The sequence below is a fragment of the Aquarana catesbeiana genome, linkage group LG09 (genome assembly GCF_042186555.1).
Source record: "Aquarana catesbeiana isolate 2022-GZ linkage group LG09, ASM4218655v1, whole genome shotgun sequence".
NCBI classification, from domain to species: domain Eukaryota; kingdom Metazoa; phylum Chordata; class Amphibia; order Anura; family Ranidae; genus Aquarana; species Aquarana catesbeiana.
Genome location: NC_133332.1, coordinates 120,912,949 through 120,939,481, shown reverse-complemented (window position 1 = coordinate 120,939,481; position 26,533 = coordinate 120,912,949). Strand labels below are relative to the sequence as shown.

General features: G+C 44.8%; 1 protein-coding gene across 1 annotated transcript in view; it reads right to left on the bottom strand.

The window, feature by feature from the left end:
• The window catches only part of LOC141108983 (adhesion G-protein coupled receptor G2-like), a 47,193-nt gene extending 21,332 nt beyond the window's left edge, over positions 1-25,861 (bottom strand). Inside the window, exons 1-3 of the mRNA XM_073600940.1 lie at positions 25,748-25,861; positions 17,513-17,717; positions 4,829-4,994 (exon numbers count right to left, since the gene is read on the bottom strand). Of these exons, the coding sequence (XP_073457041.1) occupies positions 4,829-4,994; positions 17,513-17,682 (336 nt within the window). The 5' untranslated portion in view covers positions 17,683-17,717; positions 25,748-25,861. The remainder of the gene's footprint in view (positions 1-4,828; positions 4,995-17,512; positions 17,718-25,747) is intronic.
• Positions 25,862-26,533: the final 672 nt, after the last annotated feature.

Below are 26,533 nucleotides of genomic sequence, written 5' to 3'. Positions count from 1 at the left end.
CCACAAACATGTGGAAGAAGGTGCTCTGCTCAGAAGGACTCCCATTCCTCCCAGGCATCCAATAGCTCGCCAGCCTTCAAAATCCACTTGCAAAATGCGAGCAGGCGAGTGGAATTTTTGAGGGCTGTATTCAGGGCCGGAATGGGAATAAAAACCAGCCCGGGAAATAATTTCACACCAGCCCCGTAGCATTATTATACCAGCCCAACGTCATTATTTTCTTGTTCATGAAAGGGAAAACCATGCATTTTAAAGCACATCATTTGAAGAGCGTATTATATATACATAAGACAGATATGGAAGCACATAGGGCTAGGAATATATATATATATAAAACAGCAAATTTCAGTTGAAAGTAGTAAAAGTGAAGCAATCATCAAGGGGGACACCTGAGACTCTGGGAATGTGAAGTGGGGGGGGGGACTCTGGTGACCAGAGACCAACTTTCGCAGAAAATACACTAAGGTAAGAGTGGGGGTTACTGATATAGGGGGGGAAACTTTATATCAGTGCCCACTTACATTATTGTATTCACCCCCCCTCACATCAGTGAATACCCCTCAGACTGGCCTGGCGGCGCTGTCACTGACCTCCTCTCATGTGCACCATGCAGAGCTCAGTCAGTCGGCTCCAGCTTGGTTTTCCTATAGTCTCCTCTCCACAGTCCACACATGTCTGACTTCTCCCATGACCCCTATCCTGGTGGCGCTCCCACTCTTGACTCCTCTCCAGACTCCCTCAGAGACTGCAGACATGATATAAGACAAGAGATGGTCAGAGGCGGTGGCATAGTACAGGAGATGGTCCGAGGCTGTGGCATAGTACAGGAGATGGTCAGAGGCTGCAGGCATAGTACAGGAGATGTCAGAGGCTGCAGGCATATTACAGGGCATATTACAGGAGATGGTCAGAGGCTGTGGGCATAGTACAGAAGATGGTCAGAGACTGTGGGCATATTACAGGAGATGGTCAGAGGCTGTGGGCATGGTACAGGATATGTCAAGATGTCAGAGGCTGTGGGCATGGTACAGGAGATGTCAGAGGCTGCAGGCATATTACAGGAGATGATGAAAAAAATGTTACTAAAAAAACACTCCTAATAATTGAATGAACTCATGTGATGTGAAAATTGTATATAGAATGATCTATACGATTCGTCATTCAGACGGGCTCCTTCCCAGGTAACACTAAACAGTGAGCCGGAAGAAAAAAGGGGGGGAGGGACCATAGTGGTCCCAGGAATGTCAACAAAGGGAGAAGCTACTATGTGGTGAGATCAAAAAATGTACAAAAAACTTTATTGAGATATCTGTATAAAATCATGTAATAGGGGATTCCACGTCTGCAGACCTAGTCCGCACAGGTGGGATCCGTTCCTCCACAATATCAAAAGACCATGAAAAATAAAAAAGGCAAAAAAACAACGTTGTATTAAAATCGACAGTGGTGGGTCGACCCACCCTCCCCTGTTATCCCCTTAAAGTAAACGCCAGGTACCCCAGGGTGACCGAGCAGAGGTGTAATAAAGTCTAATAAACTGCTGACATGTGGAAGTCCTCCCTGTCTTGTCAGGGTATCATAAAAGCATGGTGTATTAGGCTGTTGGTATTCAAAAGTGGCATGAAATGATCCAAGTCCCGTCAGCGCAATCATACAATTGAATGTAGGTGCCTGATATGTCTATCACGAGAAAAACACTGTAGGGCAGTGTAAAGCAGACCACACACAATCAATTCCGATAGAGTATACAGACTGACTCGGAGGTAATTGTACAACAGTTATAGTTCCAACATACACCTGCAATCCCTGTGCTGGGTTTTGGTCAGTGTGATAGCCAGGCCCCCCAGAGTAACATATTGGGAAGTGTGCAGTCCTGTCCTCTAAGCTGGCTCTCGTGGTGGATGTATAATCACCGGCACAGTGCCTCCGCGCTATACTGCGCTGTACTGTTGAAGGATATGAGCATGGGGGGCAAGAGATATTCCAAGTGCAACGGAGGATCAGTGTCAATTCATAGAGGATTCTTACCCCTCCTGCCGTTCAGCGTTGTAGCCGTCCAAGCTTCTCCGTCCCACCGGCATGTAGGAGTTTGAAACCCTCTTGCTTCTGGTTGCACGTCTAGCTTCCGTCATGGAAGATCAGCTGAACGTGCTGGAGTTTCCGGGTAAGTGTAATGTTGATGAGCCGTAAGTCACGTAGATGGATGGCCACTGGAGGGCAGTGATTCACATATCCATAGCAGCACTGCTGATAGGAATGTCCTCACACGAAGGGGCCAAACTGTGAAGTTTGAAGGCTTGTTCTGGGACTACAAGAGGGTGGGGGAAAGGGGGGGACCCCCAGCGTCTAGGGCATCGGATTGTCAACGCGTTTCATGCTTCACAACGAGCACTTCATCTGGACAATATGATTCAGTGATAACCATCTTTATATAGGGGCTACTCCCCAATCAATTAGTGTAATTACACCTAAGAACATCTTTTAGTGCCATCTTGTGGTGACAACTTAAAATAGCAATTGAGTCGTCTAAAGATTACACAGGCATAGACAGCGCAAGTGATAACAATCCAATATCAGAGAAAATATAGATTTTTTAAAAAGTTTGTATATGTAGTGTGCTAATGATAGTGGCTGGCTTAGAGCTTCCCGCCAAAGGGGACATAAGTGAATTCCCGAAGGAGGGAATAATGTACACTTAGGTACCTACGGTCACCATTGAAAGACCATGTGGCAGGGTGATAACATAAGAGCACGCTTCACAGAGGGGAAAAAGATGTCTAAATAGGATAACCCCATGGCAAAGGGGGGGGGGGGGTAGAGAGAGGATGGGGGAACGGAAAGTACCACTGTCCAGAGAAACTGTGGGCATATTACAGGAGATGGTCAAAGGCTGTTGGCATTTTACAGGAGATGTCAAGATGTCAGCGGCTGCGGGCATGGTACAGGAGATGTCAGAGGCTGCAGGCATATTACAGGAAATGGTTAGAGACTGAGGACATGATACTAAAGATGTTAAGAGAATGTAGACATGATACAGGAGATGATCAGATACTATAGACATAGTACAAGAGATGGTCAGAGACTGTGGACATGATACAAGAGATCAATGCAGCCTCACCAGTGCCCATCAAATGCAGCCTCACTGTGCCCATCAATGCAGCCTCTGTGCCAGTCCATACAGCCTCACTGTGCCCATCATTGCCGCCTTACTGTGCCCATCATTGCCGCCTCACTGTTCCCATCATTGCAGCCTCACGTGCCCATCATAGCAACCTCACCTTGCCCATCATTGCAGCCTCACATGCCCATCATTGCCGCCTCACCGTTCCCTCATTGCAGCCTTACTGTGCCCATCATTGCCGCCTTGCCGTGCCCTCATTGCAGCCTTACTTTGCCCATCTTTGCCGCCTTACCATGCCCTTATTGCAGCCTTACTGTGCCCATCATTGCAGCCTCACCGTGTCCATCATTGACACCTTACTGTGCCCTTATTGCAGCATCACCGTGCCCTCATTGCAGCCTTACTGTGCCCATCATTGCCGCCTTACTGTGCCCATCATTGCCGCCTCACTGTTCCCATCATTGCAGCCTCACGTGCCCATCATAGCAACCTCACCTTGCCCATCATTGCAGCCTTACTGTGCCCATCATTGAAGCCTTACCATGCCCTCATTGCAGCCTTACTGTGCCCATCATTGCCGCCTTGCCGTGCCCTCATTGCAGCCTTACTTTGCCCATCTTTGCCGCCTTACCATGCCCTTATTGCAGCCTTACTGTGCCCATCATTGCAGCCTCACCGTGTCCATCATTGCCACCTTACTGTGCCCTTATTGCAGCATCACCGTGCCCTCATTGCAGCCTTACTGTGCCCATCATCGCCGCCTTACCGTGCCCTCATTGCAGCCTCACCATGCCCATCATTGCCACCTTACTGTGCCCATCATTGCCGCCTTACTGTGCCCTCATTGCAGCCTCACCATGCCCTCATTGCAGTCTCACCTTGCCCATCTCATTGCAGCCTTACTGTGCCCTCATTGCCGCCTCACCGTGCCCTCATTGCAGCCTCACCGTGCCCTCATTGCAGCCTTACTGTGCCCTCATTGCAACCTTACTGTGCCCTCATGACAGCCTCACCATCGTTGCAGTCTTAGCGCTGAGTCATGGAGCTCAGTGTGAAATCATATTCGGCCGTGCTGTGACAAAAGTCCCGCCCTCCTCCTAGACCAGCTCCTGTGATAGACAGAACTATCACACAAACTGGTCTAGGAGGAGGGCGGGACTTTTGTCAGTGTTGCCAAACATTTCACAGCTCCGTGACACAGCGGTCTGCCGCTGTGCATGAGAAGGAGGGGAGCTCTGCGCTGCAGTCACGGCATAGATCCAAAGCGGCCCCAGGGCAGACAGCCTACCGGGAAATATCCCGGTAGGCCAGTCTGGCCCTGGCTGTATTATATATAAAACATTCCTTATTACTTTTTTATTACTATATTTATAATCTACGGATCATTCTTATGTACTATGAGCCATGTATATCATTTTTCACAGGGCTTCTCTGAGATCAATAAATTAATTAAAAAATAATTCTGTCTTAAAATTTTTTGGAAAGGCCAACATGAGTAATGCACCTCTCTGCCTGCTTAAATGACCTTTAATCACTTTTCCAAGGTCCCGCTATCCTCTACCCTCTTCTGCCATAGGACTGGTGCTTTACTATAGAGTTCAACAAATTTGCAACATAATGCAGACAGATTGTCAGGTAACCGGACTGAGTTAGGTGAAAGCGGGTTATGAAGATGTTATTTGCACACTAGGGCAGCAGCGACCATACCTCTACGTTCTGTGCTTTCTGATAAGACGTTACAGTGAAATAATGGTCTTGAAAACTACTGAAGTTAACATTCGATACTAGTAAAGCCATAGAATCAGCAGTGACATTTGCACTATCCCCAGGAAAATTCATTCGGAATCCAATTTCCTCTGTAATGTTTAGGATCCTTTAAATGAAAACAAAGTTAGAAGAACAATCAGTCATTTATACAAAGGACAGTAGTACCTGTTGGATTATTTTCATTATAATAAATCAATGTTTTTAGTGTAAAAGCTGAAATCCAGACAAGTATCTTAATACAAATGTTAAATACATATAAAGCAGACCTGGGCAAATTTCAGCCCCTGGGCCAGCTCTTAACCCTTGGCTGTCCCTATCCAGCCCTCGATGACACTACTGTCACTGAGGAAGCTGACCAATGTCTGTTTGGCGAGCTGAAAGAACTGGAAGGAGAGAGCCTGAGAAGCTGATCTGTACAGTGGGGAGGCTCGATTCTGGTGGGAGAGTGTTGCCTAGGAGACATTCAGATGCTCCACTCAATTCAATGGTTGAGTTTGACAAACAGTGTCAAACTCTGCACCCGAGTTAAAATTGTGCAGTCAAGAAGCAAAGCATGGTGGCTATGGCATGTGAACAGCCCCGTTCGACTGCTGTTTTACATTTCGAGTGGGCAGCCAGGGAGTAGTAAAAACTGTGGCTCAGCTGCTTGTTTTTACTACCTCCAGAGCGCCCATCTGAAAGAGACATATTTTATGAACAGTTGTACAGTGCCTTGAAAAAATATTCATACCCCTTTGAAAGGTTCCACATTTTGTCATGTTACAATCAAAAACATAAATATATTTTATTGGGATTTTATGTGATAGACCAAGGGTCTTCAAACTATGGCCCTCCAGTTGTTCAAGAACTAGCATTCCCATCATGCCTAGCTATGTCTGTGAATGTCAGAGTTTTACAATGCCTCATGAGATGTGTAGTTCCGCAACAGCTGGAGGGCCGTAGTTTGAGGATCCCTGTGATAGACCAACACAAAGTGGCACATGGGTAAATACTTGCCTCACATTCAAAAATGAATATAGGCACCACATCCCTACAATATACAATATATAGAAAGGGAAAAATTTGGGATTTTAAAGGTGCAGACAGGGTGACACAAGTTTAATGTACAAAATTTCACATTTTATTTAGAAAAATCAATAAAAACGTGGTTGTAAAAAGAGTTTACATGAAATGTACTGAAACAATCTTTATATATAGTGCAACCGAAGGATTGATTTCTCAACACCACACATTGTGGCTTCTTCAGGAGAGTAGTATCTATCAGGCACTGAGAGAACAATACAGTAAATTACAAAGTACACAAAAAAAGACAAAGAAAAAAACACTATAAATACAAGGCAAAAAAAATATTGTGCCACACATCCAAACTGCCAATGCAACATTTAAGCCAAATATTGGATCTGTTTACCTGTATGCAGGTCTTTCAAAAAATTGAAGTAACGAATTGAACGCAAACTCAAGTAGTTAAGCTACTAAAATCGGGATGCAAGCCCAGCCAGAGGATCAGTTGATGACCACAGAGGGTAGGTAAAATCGTGTTTTTAACTGATGGAAGAGATCCTAAAATGTGAGTGGAGAAAGGAATATAATGATCTTTAACTTACGTCTCTGAATTCTTAACTTTTTAATATTTATCTTTTATCTCTTTCTTACCTGGCCCTGGGCACCATTTCCAGTGGTAATTTTTGTTTCCACTGGAGGGCGCCAATTGCATCTTTCCTTAACTTTTGTGTGAGCTTTGTCCACACAAATGGTTGCAGCCATTCTTTCATCTTCTCTGGATGTACTCCCTTTCTTATAAACTCTTCTTCATATATATTATTGCTGTGCTTTTTGGGCATTTACATCACTGCTGACAGTCCTAGAGGTGTTGTCTGGTCACTTCCATTGCGCCACCTAGCGTCACTTCCGGTGTGCCCAGTACCTTTGATCATATTGATTTGATTGATGTATTTCTCTTCCTGACCTGGCTGAAGGTGTCACTTCCGGTTTTGCTGCCTATTGGTAGATGCCCCTGTAGCATCCGCCCCTCCCCTAGGCTTTGGCGCCATTTTGTGGCACCAAATTTGGAGAGGGGGAGGGTATTTAAACACTCTGGTGGTGGTTCAACAGAGATCCAGCCTGAGAGGAGGAGGATGTCACTTTCTTCATTTACCAGTTGATCCAGGTATTTAATGCTACTCTGAGGAAATTTTGGACTAACTTTTGAGGAAACCCTTGCTTCTGTTTTGGGTCCCCTGACTGAAATATTGCCGTTGTCTCTAGGCTTTCTCGTTTGTCTTTTTCCACCCCCCTCTTTGTTTGGGGGTTCTGTCCTGGAAAGAACACGAATTAAAGCAGCTTGATAAACCTGGACTCCTTGGTCCCAAGTCAATCCTCTATTACAGGTACAGATTCCATTACACTGTTTATATATATATATATATTTATAAAAAAAAAAAATAAAACAAGAAAAAGAAAAAGTAATAAAGAGATAAAAGATAAATATTGAAAAGTTAAGAATTAAGAGACGTAATTTAAAGATCATTACATTCCTTTCTCCACTCACATCTCTTCCATCAGTTAAAAACACGATTTTACCTACCCTCTGTGGTCATCAACTGATCCTCTGGCTGGGCTTGCATCCCGATTTTAGTAGCTTAACTACTTGAGTTTGCATTCAATTCGCTACTTCAATTTTTTGAAAGACCTGCATACAGGTAAACAGATCCAATATTTGGCTTAAATGTTGCATTGGCAGTTTGGATGTGTGGTACAATATATTTTTTTGCCTTGTATTTATAGTGTTTTTTTCTTTGTCTTTTTTTGTGTACTTTGTAATTTACTGTATTGTTCTCTCAGTGCCTAATAGATACTACTCTCCTGAAGAAGCCACGATGTGTGGTGAAACATGTTGAGAAAGCAATCCTTCGTTTGCACTATATATAGAGTTTACATTGCATGTAAACTCTTTTTACAACCATTTTTTTTATTAATTTTTCTAAATAAAATGTGAAATTTTGTACATTAAACTTGTGTCACCCTGTCTGCACCTTTAAAAACCAAATGTTTCCCTTTCTATACAAAGTGGCACATAATTGTGAAGTAGAAGGAAAATGATAAATGGTTTTCAATTTTTTTTTTACAAATAAATATCTGAAAAGTGTGGCGTGCATTTGTATTCAGCCCCCTTTACTCTGATACCCCTATCTAAAATCTAGTGGCACCAATTGCCTTCAGAAGTCACCTGTGTGTGATTTAATCTCAGTATAAATACAGATGTTCTGTGAAGTCCTCAGAACTATGTTAGAGAACCTTAGTGAACAAAGAGCATCATGAAGGCCAAGAAACACACCAGACAGGTCAGGATTAAGTTGTGGAGAAGTTAAAAGCAGGATTAGGTTATAAAAAAAATATCCTAAGCTTTGAACATCTCAAGGAAGCACTGTTTAATCCATCATCTCAAAATGGAAAGAGTATGGTACAACTGCAAACCTACCAAGACATGGCCATCCACCTAAACTGTCAGGCCTGGGCAAGGAGAGCATTAATCAGAGAAGCAACCAAGAGGCATATGATAACTCTGGTGGAGCTGCAGAGATCCACAGCTTAGGTGGTAGAATCTCTCCACAGTACAACTATTAGTCGTGCACTCCACAAATCTGGCCTTTATGGAAGAGTTAGGCCCCTTTCACACGGGACGGATCGTGTTGATCCGCCCCGTGTTTATCCGCTGCTCAGCGGGGATCGCTCCGCTTTCCCCAGCTGAGCCGGCAGATGACAGGGCGGGACCCGCACACTGTGCAGGGACCGCCCTGTCAGATCTCCGCTCTCCCCTATGGGGGATCGGAGGAACACGGACCGTCTGTCCGTGTTCATCCGATCCGCTCTGCAGACGGATAGAAAAATAGGATTTTCTTCCGTCCGCAGAATCGGACGATAGCGGAGCCGGACAACATCGGGTGTCAGCGGAAGTACATCCGCTGACACCCGCTATCCCATAGGGATGCATGTATGTCCGTATTTCATCCGAAAACGGATGGATGAAATACGGACATACGGTCCGCATGTGTGAAAGGGGCTTAACAAGAAGAAAGTAATTGTTGAAAGAAAGCCATAAGAAGTCCTGTTTGCAGTTTGCGAGAAGCCATCTGGGGACACAGCAAACATGTGGAAGAAGGTGCTCTGCTCAGATGAGACAAAAATTGAACTTTTTGGCCTAAAAGCAAAACGCTATGTGTGGCGGAAAACTAACACTGCACATCACCTTGAACACACCATCCCCATTGTGAAACATGGCAGTGGCAGCATCATGTTGTGGGGATGCTTTTCTTCAGCAGTGACAGAAAAGCTGGTCAGAGTTGATGGGAAGATGGGTGGAGCCAAATATCTTAGAAGAAAACCTGTAATGCCCCGTACACACGGTCGGACTGTGTGTAGGCTCCATCAGACAGTTTCCATCGGAATTTCCGTCGCACAAAATTTGAGATCTGGTTCTCAAATTTTCCGACAATAAAATCCGTTTGCGCAAATTCCGATCGTGTGTACACAATTCCGACGTACAAAGTGCAACGCATGCTCAGAATCAAGCAGAATAGCCGCACTGGCTATTGAACTTCATATTTCTTGGCTCTTCGTACGTGTTGTACGTCACCGCATCCCTGACGTTCGGAATTTCCGACCAACTTTGTGTGACTGTGTGTATGCAAGACAAGTTTGAGCCAATATCCGTCGGAAAAAAATCCATGGATTTTGTTGTCAGAATGTCCGATCAATGTCCGACCGTGTGTACGCGGCATTAGAGTCTGCAAATGACTTGAGACTGGGGCGGAGGTTCACCTTGCAGCAGGACAACGACCTGAAACATACAGCCAGAGCTACAATGGAATGGTTTAGATAAAAGCAAATTCATGTGTTAGAATGGCCCAGTTAAAGTCCAGACCTTAATCCAATTGAGAATCTGCAGCAAGACTTGAAAATTGCTATTCACAGATACTCTCCATCCAATCTGACAGAGCTTGAGCTATTTTGCAAAGAAGAATGGGCAAAAATGTCACTCTCTAGATGTGCAAAGCTGGTAGGGACATACCCAAGACTTGCAGCTGTAATTGCAGGGAAAGGTGGTTCTACAAAGTAGTGACTCGGGGGCTGAATACAAATGCACGCCACACTTTTCACATATCTATTTGTAAAACATTTTGAAAACCATTTATCATTTTCCTTCAACTTCACAATTATGTGCCACATTTACTAAAGGCAAATCCAGTTTGCACTACAAGTGCACTGCAAGTGCACTTGGAAGTGCAGTCGCTGTAGATCTGAGGGGGACATGCAAGGAATATAGAAAACAACATTTTTGCTTGTACATAATTGGATGATAAAATCAGCAGAGCTTCCCCTCATTTCAGATCTTACTCTCAGATCTACAGAGACTGCACTTCCAAGTTCACTTCCAAGTACACTTGTAGTGCAAAGTATCAATAACAACAATTAGCACAATAAAACAAATTAAAGTTATACTCTAATAAACCTTCCATACAACTAAAATACAGCATAGAATAAATAACACAGATTAAAAAATAACAGAAAATCAAACTACCAAAATGCATAAAATACACCACTTTCTATAGCATTACCCCAAATAATAAACATAATACCAACATACTAGAAAAACTACATAAAAATCCTGATCATAAACCAGATTTAAATCTTCACCTCCAATCCTCACAGAAAAATATTATATAATCTGATGGCCACAGGCAAAATGATTTCCTGTGTCGCTCTGTGGTGCATCGTGGTTGTAACAATCTGTCACTGATGGTACTCCACAGACTGACCAGCGTATTGTGGAGTGGGTGGGAGGAGTCTTCCAAGATTGAACATACCTTGAACAACATTCACCTCTCCAGCACTGTTGTGAAAGACTCCAACTCCAATCCAACAACATCACTGACCTTCTGAATCAGTTTGTTGAGTCTGTTGGTGTTGGCCAACCTTAGCCTGCTTCCCTAGCATGCCACTGCATAAAGGAGAGCGCTGGCCACCATAGACTCATAAAACATCTTCAGCATCGTCCGGCAGATGTTAAAAGACCTCAGTCTCCTCAAAAAATAGAGGCGGCTCTGGCCCTTCCTATAGAGCACCTCAGTGTGGGGAGCATGGTGTTTCCTTGTTCAGCCTTGGTTGGAGGGAACAAGTGTACCATCCAGCCCCACTACTGGTAGCCTGTCAAACTCTATGAGAGGCTGATAGCTGCTGTCGCTAGATGGGGCTGGGTGGTGCACTCAGCAGTACTTCTGTTTAGGACTGTACGAGGCAAGAGACAAATTTCCAGAACACAGACTTGCATTCTAGGCAGTCATCCCTGTGCGCATACTGCACTAAAAGAAATTGCAGCTAGTCATACTGTCCAGCCACAGCATCTGCCATCCTCTGATAGAGTTTAGTTTAGAGGTCCTGAAGAAGATTGCAGTGATTGGTGAGTGAAATGCGTCAACGTGATGACGTCATCACGCCCAGATGCAACGTCTGAATGTGTCCCCATGTCCTATGGACTATAGCCGGAATGAGCTGAATGCAGCTTCAATACCAGCCTGAAGTATCGTAGACTTTTTACAAAAGTGGAAGTACCCTGTTCACATTATCCACAGCACCACAATGGGCTGAAAGTGCAGTGTGGAAGCGGCTCCTTTTGAACTGGGAGAGACTGAAGACACATACGTGTAGAAGAGGAACCTGTAAGTGACAGAACTCCAATTAAGAGAACTTTACAATAACATCACTGTGCTCCTGTTACTTGTATCTCTCTCTGTTTGCCAGAACTCCATTTATTCTGCTTTGCTTCACTGCCAAGCAGGGCTTTTTTTTCTCAGAAAATAGGTACAGGAACTCCCCCTTTCTGAGCCACCCCTTTTCTCCACCCCTACCCACCTCCGAGCACCGTTCCTTGGTTCCATCCCCTACCCACCTCCCAGTACTGCCCTTTTAGACAATACAGAACCAAGTATCAATTTGTGGTGCTAAGTAATCCGTAAGGAATTTGGTAATTATAACAACAAAAGCAGTAAAATAGAACCCCTGCAGTCAGTAACAATAGAGCCCCCTCCAGCAACAATAGACCACCCACCACAAACCCCCCCCCCCAGCAACAATAGACTCCCAGCAGCAACAGCAGATCTCCCCACAGTCAGCATCAATAGATTCTCCAGCAGCCAGCAACAATAGACCCCTCCCTCAACAGTAGATCTCTCCCAGCAACTGACCCCCCAGCAATATAAGACACACCCCCAGCAACAGTAGGTCTTCCACCAACAGCAATAGACTTCCTCAGAAACAATAGACCCCCATGCAAAAATACCCTCCAGCTAGAATAAATCCCCTAGTAGTGGGTATCAATAGACCCTGCAGCACACCCCAGCACCACTTGCTGTCAGTGGTGAAGGTGCCGGAACTGCGTTCGCCCGCGTTCCCGCTAAAAAAAAGCCCTGCTGCCAAGTTTAACTCTACACTTACCTGGATAAATGCATGTGGAAAGTGATTGTTCAATACCTATAGGAAAAATGGATTCAGCTTAATCTCCAACAGTGGAGAAATGTCTCTGTGAACTGACAGATTATTGCTCTCATCCAAGAGCATGCTGAGTGTCAATTTCCAAACCACATGCAATTCAGTGGTGCTTGCTTTTGCTATCTATGGATTTCAACCTAAGTGCCTTATTTTGCAATTTGAGCTTTAGTGCTGCATCTAACACCAGGGCTTTTTCTTTAGCGGGAACGTGGGGTAACACAGTTCTGGCAACTTTAGCACCGAGTATATGTAATGGCAAGGGGTGCTGGGGTGTGCTGGAGGGTCTATTGATGCTGGCTGCTTGGAAATCTATTGTTGCAGGGAGATCTATTGTTGCTGAGGGCATCTATTGTTACTGGTGCGGATCTATTGTTACTGTGGGGGTATTTTGTTGCCCGGGGTCTATTGTTGCAGCATGGGATCTCTTGCTGTTGGGGGTATCTAATATAGCTGGGGATCTATTGTTGCTGATAGGGATCTGTTGCTGGGGGTGGGTCTATTGTTACTGTCTGCAGGGGATCTATTTTACACCGTTCCTATTATCATTAACAAATTCTATACAAATGATTTAGCACCACAAAATGATACTTGGTTCTGTATTTTCTAAAAGGGGCAGTACTTGGAGGTGGGTAGAGGTGGAACCAACGGACGATGCACAGAGGTAGGTAGGGGGCAGAGACAAGGGGCGACTTGGGAAGGAAGAATACCTGTACCTATTTTCGGAGAAAAATAGCCCTCTCTAACACTGAAACTGAGACTCTACACCAACAGTTACTGTTTGTGTCGGCATTTCCACCTTTGATGTTGAATCAGCTTCATCATTTCTTTGACATAATTATCAGGGTACTTAATTCACCATATTTGATTAGCTTAATCTGATTTTGCTGGTCGAGCCGCAGTAGATGCTATCCTGAATTACTCACCATTATAGTAGTAATGTATTTTTTGTAATGTACCTAGGTATGTTTGCACTGTGCATCCAGCTCTTATCGGCTCAAATGACGTGTTATTGGCCAATAGGACGCTACAATCCGAATTGATTATAAAGGGCTGTCATCCCACTGTTGGAAGGTGTTGATATATAAATATATCTCATTGTTGAAGATTTTAAACGAATTGTTGGAATAAATAAAGTTTTGTAAATTTTTACTATGCTACACTGCAAGGGTGAAATATTATTGCCTATTTTTTTCAGTCTGTCCTATTTTTGTGGTACCATCCAGCCCTACTGCTAGCAGCAAACTTTATGAATAGCTGACAGCTGCTACAGCTGGATGCGGCTGGGTTGGTGCACTCAGCAGTACTTACATATAGGACAGTATGCGCCAAGGGACAAATTTCCCGAACACAGACTTGGGTTCTGGGCAGTCATCTCTGGGTGCATACTGCACTAAAAGAAATTACAGCTAATCATGCTGTCCAGCCGCAGCAGCTGTCATCCTCTCTCAGAGCTTGCCAGGCTGCAGGCAGTGGGCAGGACAGCACACCTGTGTCCTCTACCTGTGGCTAAACTAAATGCCAGAACCCCATGCATCAGGGCTATTCACCTAGTGTGCCTGGGGCCTAATAAATACACTGCTTACACCACCTTACCCCAGCCCCAGTGATTTAACAATGAAGAAGCAGCAGCAGAATGACGAGGCCATCCCCCTGCTCACTCTGCTGAGCTATTAGCTTGATCCCCTTCAGCATTTTTTTTTTTTTTACACCTGTTCTGATTGGCTCCCAGTACTGCCCCTCCCTCTCCCAGAAAGCTGTACAGGGGATTGCAAGAAATAGGTACTAAGTCAAATTCAAGCACTTACACTGGTTGAATTTTAAAATATATATATTTTATTATTAATAATAAATACAGACCTTAAATAATTGGTTTCTATATGTCTGCCAGAGTTCAGCTTTAAATTGGTAAGTCTGATTTTCTGTGCATGGATAAACAGTTAACAAACACATATTCTGCTGGGGATATTTAACTGTTACATTACCTTTATCTCTCTTTTTTGAAAAGCATTGTCTCAGTCTGTTATACAATGCTAATCTCACATGTAACAGACAAAGAGATAAATTAAAGGCTCCAGAACATGGGCAAGACTGCCGCTCGCTGTCTGGGGCCGCATTACTATTATTAAAATGATATTACTACCCAAAATATTGTACATGCTTTGGCACACACCCGTATACTTACCCTTGAAACTTTTTAAATCAATGGAGGCCATACTTAGGACATTCATTTGGGGTAACAACAGACACAAACTGGCCTGGAGAGTCCTTAAGAACCCTACTGACCTGGGTGGAACGGCACTTTCTGACCTGAATCTCTATTACCTCGCATCCCAACTATCTCAGCTATATCACATAGACAAAACCGACAGACTCAGATTCCTCACGCTCCTTTGTCCACGGTGGGCGCAACCAACCACAGATCCACTTACTGCAATCCCAGTGGGCCAAGATGGGAATAATTCTAATGCCCCGTACACACGGTCGGACATTGATTGGACATTCCGACAACAAAATCCTAGGATTTTTTCCGACGGATGTTGGCTCAAACTTGTCTTGCATACACACGGTCACACAAAGCTGTCGGAAAATCCGATTATTCTGAACGCGGTGACGTAAAACACGTACGTCGGGACTATAAACGGGGCAGTAGCCAATAGCTTTCATCTCTTTATTTATTCTGAGCATGCGTGGCACTTTGTACGTCGGATTTGTGTACACACGATCAGAAATTCCGACAACGGATTTTGTTGTCGGAAAATTTTATAGCCTGCTCTCAAACTTTGTGTGTCGGAAAATCTGATGGAAAATGTGTGATGGAGCCTACACACGGTCGGAATTTCTGACAACAAGGTCCTATCACACATTTTCCGTCGGAAAATCCGACCGTGTGTACGGGGCATAAGAGAGACCGTGGGTCTCTCCTTTACTAATATAGGCACATATGGGATATTGCCACTAAAATGTTGACAACCCCCAAATACAATGTCTATACCCCTCTATGGCACAATAAATTACTCTCAGAGTTCCTCTCAATTCCTGACACAGAGATATGGAGAGAACATGGGATATATTACTTACACCACATAATTTCTGAAGGCACACTTAAAAACTTCGAGGGCCTCCAAAATGAGTTCATGCTGCCTGAATCCCTGCTCTTTAGATTCTTCCAAGCGCACCACGCAGCTCAAACTCAGTTCCCCCAACCTTTGCCACAGTCTGCCCCCTATGTCATTATGGCAGTAGTCAAGGGGGACGATCCACGAAGGCTGATCTCAGATTTTTATGTTATGCTCCTAACCCCAACATCAACCACGCTAGCTTACAGTCTTAAACCAAGATGGGAAGGAGAGGTGGGCCCATTAGAGGATGAGGAGTGGGGGGAGGCACTGGATTCATGCAAGACTGTATCCCCCAAACTTTCGGACAGGTTGACCCAGTTGTATATATTGCACTGAGCATACCTTACCCCCCCTAAGAGTTGCCCGCTTTAGGCAACAATCTTATACCTTGTGTACAATGTGTAACCAGGCGACGGGCACATTCTTCCATTTAATTTGGACATGTCTGGTCCTTCAGAGTCTATGGAAGCAGATTGTAGATTTCCTCCATGATGACATGGGATCCCCTCTCACCCTCGACCCCAAACAATGCCTCCTGGGGATAGTCCCCAACCCCGAGATAGACAAATTCACTAAAACATTCCTGCATGAAACACTGTTTTCTGCCAGGAAAATTATAGCCAGACAGTAGATGAGACCCATTCCCCCCAGCTTCAATGACTGGAAATTAGATATAAATAACACACTTTCCTACAAGAAATTCATATACATCAACAGAGGTTGTCCAGACAAGTACAACAAAATTTTGGGATAGGTGGCTTCCGTCCAAGGACACATGAACTGGGGGTTCGTAAAGCCACAACCCTTCCCAACGAGGAATTTCATGAATAGTATGGACAGAAGGTTTTCCACCCAATTGATAGTCGCTGAGTTCATTGTTTAATCTGTATGAATTCCTGCCATGTTGTGTTTACATGTTCTTAAAGGGGTTGTAAAGGTAATTTTTTTTTTTTTTTTTAAATAACAAACATGTTATACTTACCTTAACTGTGCAGCTCGTTCTGCACAGAGTGGCCCCGAACCTGGTCTTCTGGGGTCCCTCGGCGGCTGTTTCAGCTCCTCCCCGCAAGTACTCACCACCTTAATGCGAGCTCCCTCGCATGGTGGTTAGTGCTTGCGGGCACGCTCCCGTGATACAGCCGGCGGCTATAGCCGCTCACTGTATCACTCGGCCCCGCCCCCTGGCATGCCGCGTCATTGGATGTGATTGACAGCAGCGCGAGCCAATGGCTGCGCTGCTTTCAATCCATCCACTGTAGCCAATCAGCGGCCAGGCTGAGCGGAGAAATCGATGTCGGGAGCGAGCGCAGGACTTTCGAGGGTTCAGGTAAGTAAAATGGGGGGGCTGGGGGCGGCGGTATTGTCGGAAGTTTTTTCATCTTAATGCATAGAATGCATTAAGGTGAAAAAACTTTTACCTTTACAACCCCTTTAAGCCATATATCTTTTTATATGCATTCCCCCAGTATTGCCTTATAACCTGCAGAAATATGTTCAAACTGTAAATTGTTTCAATAAATCTTTTTTCGAGAAAAAAAAAAGGCTCCAGAACATCAATACTTAAGCTGGCCAAAGACGGTTCAAATCTTGAGCAGTTCAGCAGGGACTGGCCATAATGTGAACCATGTATGGGCAGGCAACTTGATCAACTTGGGCACAATGAGCCTGTTGGATTTTTCATGAGACTATTGCCAGCGGCAAAAATTTCTTTGTTCTTAGGCATGGGACGAGTCCCAGAACACCATCCCCCCCCCCCTTCTCCTGCCGGGAGTACACAATAGCTCCACGGGAGGGATTCCTCCCATCAACACTAACTGTACTGATGGGGAAATTAAACAATTTACTTTCCTGCAACTCTTGATTGCAGGAAAGAAAATCGCACCATCTACAGCATGCTTTATTTTTAAGTCACTTTCGCATTTTCCTTTCACAGACCAGATAACGGAAATCGTATACTCACCGATTTGTAAATTTGTACAGAGAACTAGCTTTGGTCAAGATGTCGTTTATAACATTCAGATGAATTGTGGCAAATGTAATGTCGGTATCTGCCAATGCTATTATTTCAGAGACTTTGCTTAGAATGACCCTTATATCATTTTCTGGCAGGGAATGCGCCTTTGTTGCCATGTTTAAAATGTGTTCTGCCAGATATTTAGCATTTTCTAGAAGACAAACAGAACCAAGAACATTAAGTTAAAAATAAATATTTAGTATTTAAAAAAAATATGCATTTAAAATAAAAATGACACTATTGTAGAGGGAAGTATAGAATAAAAAGACCTGGAAGTGCTCTAAGCTTATCTTAAATTGTTGAAGCAACGGCAGAAATTAAAGTGAATTTGTCAACGCTCTTAAAGTAGAACTATAGGCAAATTTTTTTTTTTTTCATTTTGGATAGAGAAAAGAAGGGTTATAACCCCTGTCAAATTTTTTTTACCATCTGTGTCCTAATTTCGGAGAGTTCCCTTTACTTCCTGTCCCATTGCCAAACAGGAAGTGAAGGGAAATCCCTGCAAATTAAGGGAATTCCTTGGAACCCCCACAGGTCACCAGAACTAGTGTCCCCATTGGAAGATTTCCTCTCTATTACTTTTCTGGGGACAAGCCAAAATTTGGGATATTCTTTACGTTCACTTTCAATGATAATGGTAAACAGGACAAATAGAGAGGGTGAATCTCCCTAATGCAGCATAGACAGCAATAAAAACTGAGTTTTGCCTTTAATTATACCTTAAAACATACAGTATGTTGCATCAAAACTCAAAAAAAGAAAAACACATTTAGTACATCTCTCCAAGACATGTCCCCAAGTTTTATGACTTAAAAATGCTACAGTTATTGAAAAATACGAGTTGACCTGACAGAAATCCAGTGTGCACCTAACTGAGCTAACAACTCAGAGCCTTTGCTGAAACTAGCATTGTCATTCCTGACTGTTGCATGTCCTAAAACCTCTCTGTCCCTATCCTCATGCACACAGTGATTTCTTTCCCAGCAAAACAATGCTATCCCGCCTTCCAAGAGTCGGCTCACAAACTTTGTGGAAGGAAAAGGTTCTTGGGAGATGTAGTTCTGGAGGCAATCTTAGGTGAACTGGAAATTAGATTTCTCAGCATGTTAGCTGTCAGAACATGTGTATCAGAGCCTGATTGCTTTCTATTGCTGCTCTTTCAACTCTCAGTATGTGTGATGCTGTACAGTGATTACAGAAGACTGGTAACAGGTCACATTTTTATATCTGCCTTAGGTTTAGCTATAACACCAGGGGTGTATCGTGAAATGAGTGGGCCCGTGTGCAAGATAAAAAGTGGGCCCTAGGCACAGAAATAAAAATGTGGCGCACATAGTGCGCCACGGCAAAAAATTGGCGTGGCTTAAATTGCGCTAAATGTTGGGCGTGGCTAAATGGGGTGTGGTTTAATAGAATCTGAGATGACTTATGTTAAATAGGGAATGTACAGTGAGGAGTGCATAGTGGTGGGTAGTATGTGCAGGAGAGGAGTGGGGTGTGTGCGGTGGTGGGTAGTATGTGCAGGAGAGGAGTAAGGAGTGTATCAGGGGCCTAACTATAGGGGGCGCAAGAGTCATAGCCGCGACTGGGCCCTGTGCTGCAGGGGGCCCGTGCGGGCCCCTTTACACATGGCCGGCGGCATCATAGGGTAGGAGTACCAATGCGTGCACCGTGCGCAAGGGTGGCCGGCTGCTGGCTGGAGGTGGGGGGTGACTAGCAGAGCTCCATGCTCGAGTACTGCACTGGCTGCTGTTTAGTTCTGCGTTCTCCGCATGACCTGTGTCCACAGCCAGCTCCTCTCCTGCTCCATGCAGCGCCGCTCAGTCCGTTTTCAGTCCCGCCCCCTGAGTCGGCTCACACTGCACTGCATGCTTCTAAAGGGGCAAACAAACTAAGCACACAAATGCAGTGTGTGCAGCCCTGTGAGAGCCGGCTCCTCGGAGGACACTGCAGGCTTGTCTGCCAGCCCCGCTCCTCCCCCTTCATACACAGATGACAGGTCTTTCTGGGAGATACACTGATCATCTGTGCAGCACGCTGGAGGGAGCCCAGGCCACCATGGATGAGTGCCCGGCCTGCAGCTTGGTCATGGTGAGTGAGATGACCCCATCCCCCACACATACCATCACATACCCCCCTCCATCACCCCTAAGACAGGGACCCCATCTCCCTTAAGGACAGGGACCCCATCACCCCTAAGGACAGGGACCCCATCTCCCCTAAGGACAGGGACCCCATCACCTCTGAGACAGGGACCCCATCACCCCTAAGGGCAGGGACCCCATACAGAGATCCCATCACCCCTAAGGACAGGGACCCCATCACCTCTGAGACAGGGATCCCATCTCCCCTAAGGACAGGACCCCATCACCTCTGAGATAGGGACCCCATCTCCCCTAAGGACAGGGACCCCATCACCCCTAAGGACAGGGAACCCATCACCCCAAAGGACAGGGACCCCATCACCTCTGAGACAGGGACCCCATCTCCCCTAAGGACAGGGACCCCATCACCTCTAAGGACAGGGACACCATCACCTTTGACACAGGGACCCCATCACCCCTGGGGACAGGGACCCCATCTCTCCTAAGGACAGGGACCCCATCACCCCTGAAACAGGGACCGCATCACCCCTGGGGAAAGGTACCCCATCTCTCCTGGGGACAGGGCTCACTTCTCCCCAGAGGACAGGGACCCCTTCTCATCTAGGGACAGGGACCCTCTTCTCACCTGGGGACAGGGACCCCATCACTCCTGGGGACAGGGACCCCATCACCTCTGAGACAGGGACCCCATCACCCCTAAGGACAGGGACCCGATCACCCCTAAGGACAGGGACTCCATCGCCCCTAAGGACAGGGACCCCATCTCCCCTAAGGACAGGGACCCCATCACCCCTGAGACAGGGACCCCATCACCCCTGGGGACAGTAACCCCATCTCCCACAAGGACAGGGACCCCATCTCCCCTGAGACAGGGACCCCATTACCCCTGGGGACAGGGACCCCATCACCCCTGAAATAGGGACCCCATCACCCCTGGGGACAGGGACCCCATCTCCCCTAAGAACAGGGACCCCATGTCACCTTGGGAAAGGGACCCCATCTCCCTGGGGACAGGGACCCCTTCTCACCTGGGGACAGGGACCCCCTTCTCCCCTGGGGACAGGGACCCCCTTCTCTCCTGAGGACAGGGACCCCCTTCTCACCTGGGGACAGGGACCCCATCGCCCATGGGAACATGGCCCTCTTTTCACCTCGGGACAGGGACCCCATCTCACCTGAGGGCAGGAACTCCATCTGCCCTGGGGACTTGGACCCCATCCTTCCTAGGGACAGGAACCCCATCCCCCCTGGCAATGGGGACTCCATCTTACCTAGGGATCCCATCTTCCCTGGGGACCAGGACCCCACCTCTCCTAAGAACAGAAACCCCATCTACAGACCATAATGGCTGGCAGGGCTGGCGTCAGCCATCCTAGGGTGCCAGGATGGAGAAGGGGGCAGAACACACAGAGGAAATCTGAATCCCCAGCTATTTGGGGGGTGTACCAGCAGGGGTCACTGGACACCAGGGGGGGTACAGCAGTACCAGCGTCCGGTCACTGGAGATGGGGAAGGTGTGCACTCCAGACCCTGTGTGCTCTTTCCCGGACCTTCTCGTCAGCTCTGCCAGGTTACCCCATCCTGTCTCCTGCTGGCTGCTGCTGGGGATCTGTCAGGACGGAGAGTGGGAAATGGGCCAATAAATGTGTACCGATCACTGACTCTGTCCATTTCATAACTGTGGCATATAGTAAACTGCGTTTACTATGCTTCAGTTTATGAATGGGCAAGAAGCTCTGTACAGAGCCATTCCTGTCCATTCATACTATGTAGCTGAGGCTGCAGAGAAGGCGATTGGGGGCTGTGTCCTCAGTCTTCGTCTTTATCTCAAAGGTGGAACATCATAGGTCTGTTTAGACCTCTGAAATGACACCAAAGCCCCCCAACGGGGCTCCTAAAAAATTGTAAAAAAATAATAAAAAACTACTGATACCAGTGGCAGAACTACAGGGCTCACAAAGGCCTTACCTGTAATCAGGCCCTGGAGTTCCACCATCTGACTCGGAGGGAAGGCCCCGGCTGGGGTTCAGGGGGGCCCTTAATGGTTTCTTGCACCGGGGCCCTGAAGGTTCTAGTTACGCCACTGGAGTGTATGCATATGGGTAGTATGTGCAGGGAGAAGGGTATGGAGTGTATGGAGATGGGTAGTATGTGCACGGAGAGGAGTGTGGCGTGTATGGTCAGTATTATGTACAGAAGAGGAGTGCAGGGTGTATGGTGGTGGGTAGTATATGCAGGTGAGGAGTGCAGAGTGCATGGAGGTGGGTAGAATGTGCAGGTGAGGAGTGCAGAGTGCATGGAGGTGGGTAGAATGTGCAGGTGAGGAGTGCAGGGTGTACAGTGGTGGGTATTATGTTCAGGATTGTGTCAGTAGGGCAGTGGCCGGTGTCAGTAGAGCAATTGACAGTGTCATAATTTTTTAATTTTTATTATTTTTTATAATTTTTTTTCACAGTGATTGGGGGGGGGGATTTTAGACAGTGTCAGTAAGGCAGTGGACGGTGTCGGTGTCGGTAGTTTTTTTGTTTTTTTTATCTTATTATCTATTTTTTTTTACAATTTTGTAGTTTATTTTTTTCTCTTAATATTTTCTTTTCACAGTGCTTCTGGGGAAGGGGGGGGTTATGAAGCAGTGAACAGAGTCAGAAGGGCAGAAGTTGGTGTCAGTAGAGCAGTAGATGGTGTCAGTTTTTTATTTTTATGTGTTTTTTTTTTTTTTCTTACAATTTAAATTGTTTTTCATTTTTTTCGGAGGGGGAGGGGGGTTGGGGCAGTGGACAGTGTAGGCAGGGCGGGGGAGGGGGGTGTCAGTATTTTTTTTTTAATTTACATTTTTTAATTTTTACAATTAGGTTTTTTATCATTTTTTACAATTTAATTTTTTAATACTTTTTGCAATATTTTTATTTTTTTAATCAGCCTTGTCGGTGGTCTTTGGTGAGATATCAGGGGTCTAAACAGACCCCTGACATCTCCCCTTTGATACAGAAAAAGGGACTGAGGACAGACATTCCCCAGTCCCTTTCTCAGCATTGAAGATGAATGGAGAGGAGACAGAGGCTCCTCCTCATTCATAAACTGAAGCAGAGTAGCACGCAGGTTACTCTGCTCAGTTATTACAGGTCTTAGAGAGCGTTCGGTAACAATCGCTCTCTGTGTCCAATTCAGAAAAGGAAGGGGCCAGTAAATGACATATTTACTGGCCCCCTTCCTGCGTTCTCCATCCTGACACATCCCCCGCAGAGGAGAGGAGGGAAGCTGACTACATGGGACAGGGGGGAGAGGCGGAGGAGGAGGACATGGAGAACAGCCTGGGAGGATCGGTGCGGCGGGAGGGACAACTGTAAGCACAGCCGTGTGCGGGAGAGGAGGAGAAGCGACTGTCTTGCAGGGAGATCGGTGCTTACAGCTGTCTCTCCCGCCGCACCGATCATCCCCGGCTGTGAACCAAGGGACTATCATCCATGTATGCAGGGTGGGTCACAGTGAGCCCCCCTCCCCTCGGAGGCCCATGTGCAGTGAACACCCTGCACCCATGGAGGATACGCCACTGTATAACACTGAACCTTTCTTTAGCACAACCTTTAACCCAACCAACAAACTTATTCATAACATATAATCTCACCCTAACATGTAACTTTTAAACACATTCTCACCTTGTTGACTTATCTAACTCTAAAGCCAGATTTTGCCTCTCATGGGGCTTTACTCCCCACTGATTCCACTCTCAGTGCTCACCATAGCTCCTTCTGAGCACTCCCCAATGCTAAACCTTCAGTCTCTCTGACTTATTATTTTCCTCCCCAGACTAGGTATTACACAATAAAGCATTCATGACACCAGTATCAAAAAGAAAAGGTTGCATTTGCCACTCAAATATAAAAAATGCACATCATTTTATTCAAATTCAGATGTATATTTCAATAATCAAAACTAGGCTTGGGTGCAAAGATAAGTGTGAGACTCAGTTCCAAAAATCTATGAATCTCTATGCATGAAAGCAGGTGCCCATGGGACTCCTAAAGAGTCACGCCCTCTTTAAATGTCCCCTGGGCACCTGCTTTTAGGCATAGAGATTTATGTATATAACACCAATTAACCCAAAGCATAAATAATTCATATTCACAAAGCATTCCCCACAAACAAACAAAAAATCGTATTCTTCTGATCAAAGTTTTATGTATGCAACTAAATGCAAACGAGCACTCGCCTTGTGCACATACCAAATAAATAAGAGGACAATCAAATATTCAAAATACTCAAATATATAAACTACTATCCCACATTCAAGTGTATATTACCAATCACTAGTGTAAAAACCGTGACTAAATAAAAGTAAGTGTTCTCTTTATGCAAAGTAATTAATTTATATTCCATGTGCTAAAACATCTCAACATTAAATGAAATTCTCATGCTCAAATCATTGAGCCCACAAATCAGTGTGTGTTGCCAATCACCATGTATATAAAAGTTAAATGAATGAAGGGGACTATCTCTCCCCGATACCAGAAAAGTGCTCCACAATGTGCCAATAAATACTGCACTCACCAGATCAATGAGGCTGACCAGCATCCTACAAGCACTTTAACTTCCAGGTTTTCAAAGAGCCATCGTCCAATCTACTCCTGGTACTCATTAGCAGTTCTCATATGATAAGTATGAAAAATAAAAGAGCCCCATAAAAATGAAAAGTATATATAATGTAGTATTTTTAAAAAAAAGGAATTAATGAAAACGTATGTCTCCACTCACATGAAGGGTGCCTTTGGAAAGGCTCTGACACAAACAGCTCACTATGTCCAGGAGTATTGCACCATCGCCCGCATTCACCAGAGCCGGTGTGCGTTCCACGGACTCGGAAGTGATGTAAAGGATCAAACCAGAAGGGGCGTCGACCTCTCAGCATCTTCAGAAGGATACTCCTGAACATAGTGAGTTTGTTGTGTCGGTACCTTTCCAAAGGCACCTTTTTATGTGAGTGGAGACATACGGTTTTCATTAATTCAGTTTAAATAAAATTACTACATTGTATACTTTACATTTTTTGGGGCTCTTTTATTTTTTCATACTTATCATATGAGAACTGCTAATGAGTAACAGGAAAAGATTGGATGATGGCTCTTTTAAATCCTGGAACTTAAAGCGCTTGTAGGATGCTGGTCAGCCTTATTGATCCGGTGAGTGCAGTATTAATTGGCACGTGGTGGAACACTTTTCTGGCATTAGAGAAAAGAGAGCCACCTTTATTCATTTAACTTTTATGAACACAGTGGTGTTGATTTACTAAAGGCAAACAGACTGTACTTTGCAAAATGCAGTTGCACTCTGCAAGTGCAGTTGCTCCAGATCTTAGTAAATGAGGTAAAGCGCTTTACTTTGCAAAGAATACCCAATCACTTTCAAGGAAAAAAAAAAACAGCATTTTGCTTGCACGTGATTGGATGATGGAATTCAGCAGAGCTACTGCTCATTTACTAATCTCTGGAGCAATTGCACCTACATAGTGCAACTGCACTTTTCACAGTGCACAGTCTATTTACCTTTAGTAAATTAACCCCAGTGATTAGCATTATACACTGATTTGTAGACTCTATGTTTTGAGCATGAGAATTTCATTTAATTATGAGATGTTTTAGCTCATGGAATATAAATTATTTACTTTGCATAAGGATAACACTTATACTTATTTTTATTTAGTCATGTTTTTATACTAGTGATTGATATTATACACTTATCTGTGGGGTTGTGTTTTTTATACAGTTTTTGAGTATTTTCAATATTTGATTGTCACTTATTTGTTAAGTGCACGAGGTGAGCGCCCATTTGAATTTCGTTACATACTCTATAGGTGTCATGTTTGCACTTAGAGGGGCAGCTGTCTTTGTCTTTGGTTTATAATTGGTTGGCACCCTCTCTTATTTTTCTTAAAGTTTTACGTATGTTTATTCAGTTTATTTTTTATCTTTGAAAATATGACTTTTGGTCAAATCCTCAAAAATACCAATGTGTCATCAATAAAAAAAAATCCTGTACTCTGTTAACAATGATAAATAATAATAATCACATCTGTTATTACCTGGTGTCACAGTGATGTTATCAAGATCCTCAAATGAATTAGGAAGTGATGTTAGAAGAACACATCTGCTGAAATCAGGATCTTTCCACTCAGCCCTTTCTGTAATTACACTGATAGAACTAAAGGGGGTAAAAAACAAAAAATGGACCAGCATGAGGAATGACAAACACTGAGTGGCCTCAGTTTGAGGACCACCTGAACCTATGTCTAAAAGGAACAGCAGATACAGAAACAATTGTTGGGGAAACAATTGAATGGGGGAGACACAAAGAATATTCCCATTCGATCAGTAGTTTCCAGCATTTGGGTATTTTTATCTTTAGCCACTGACAGCTCTGGCACCAAAAAAACTGGCTTTAGATAGAGTAGGTATGTTAAGAAGGAACTTTGTTAGTTTTAGGTAATTGGCTGGGTCAATTTTTAGGGGTTTAAAAAAATGGTTGTAAACCTCAGACATGAAATATGAACAAAACGTATCCTTCTATAGTGTGTCTCAATCCAGAGCACTAAGGGGTTGATTTACTAAAGGCAAATAGACTGTGCACTTTGGAAGTGCAGTGGTTTCAGTGCTTAGAACATGGGGGAAGGCTCTGCTGACTTCCATCATCCAATCATGTGCAAGCAAAAAATGCTGTTTTTTTATTTTCCTTGTATGTGATAAGATATTCTTTGTAAAGTGAAGCTTTACCTAATTTACTAAGCTCTGAAGCTACTGCACTTGCAAAAGTGCAAAGTCTTTTTGCCTTTAGTAAATCAACCCCTAAGTGTCATTTCTCTCTGCTGCTT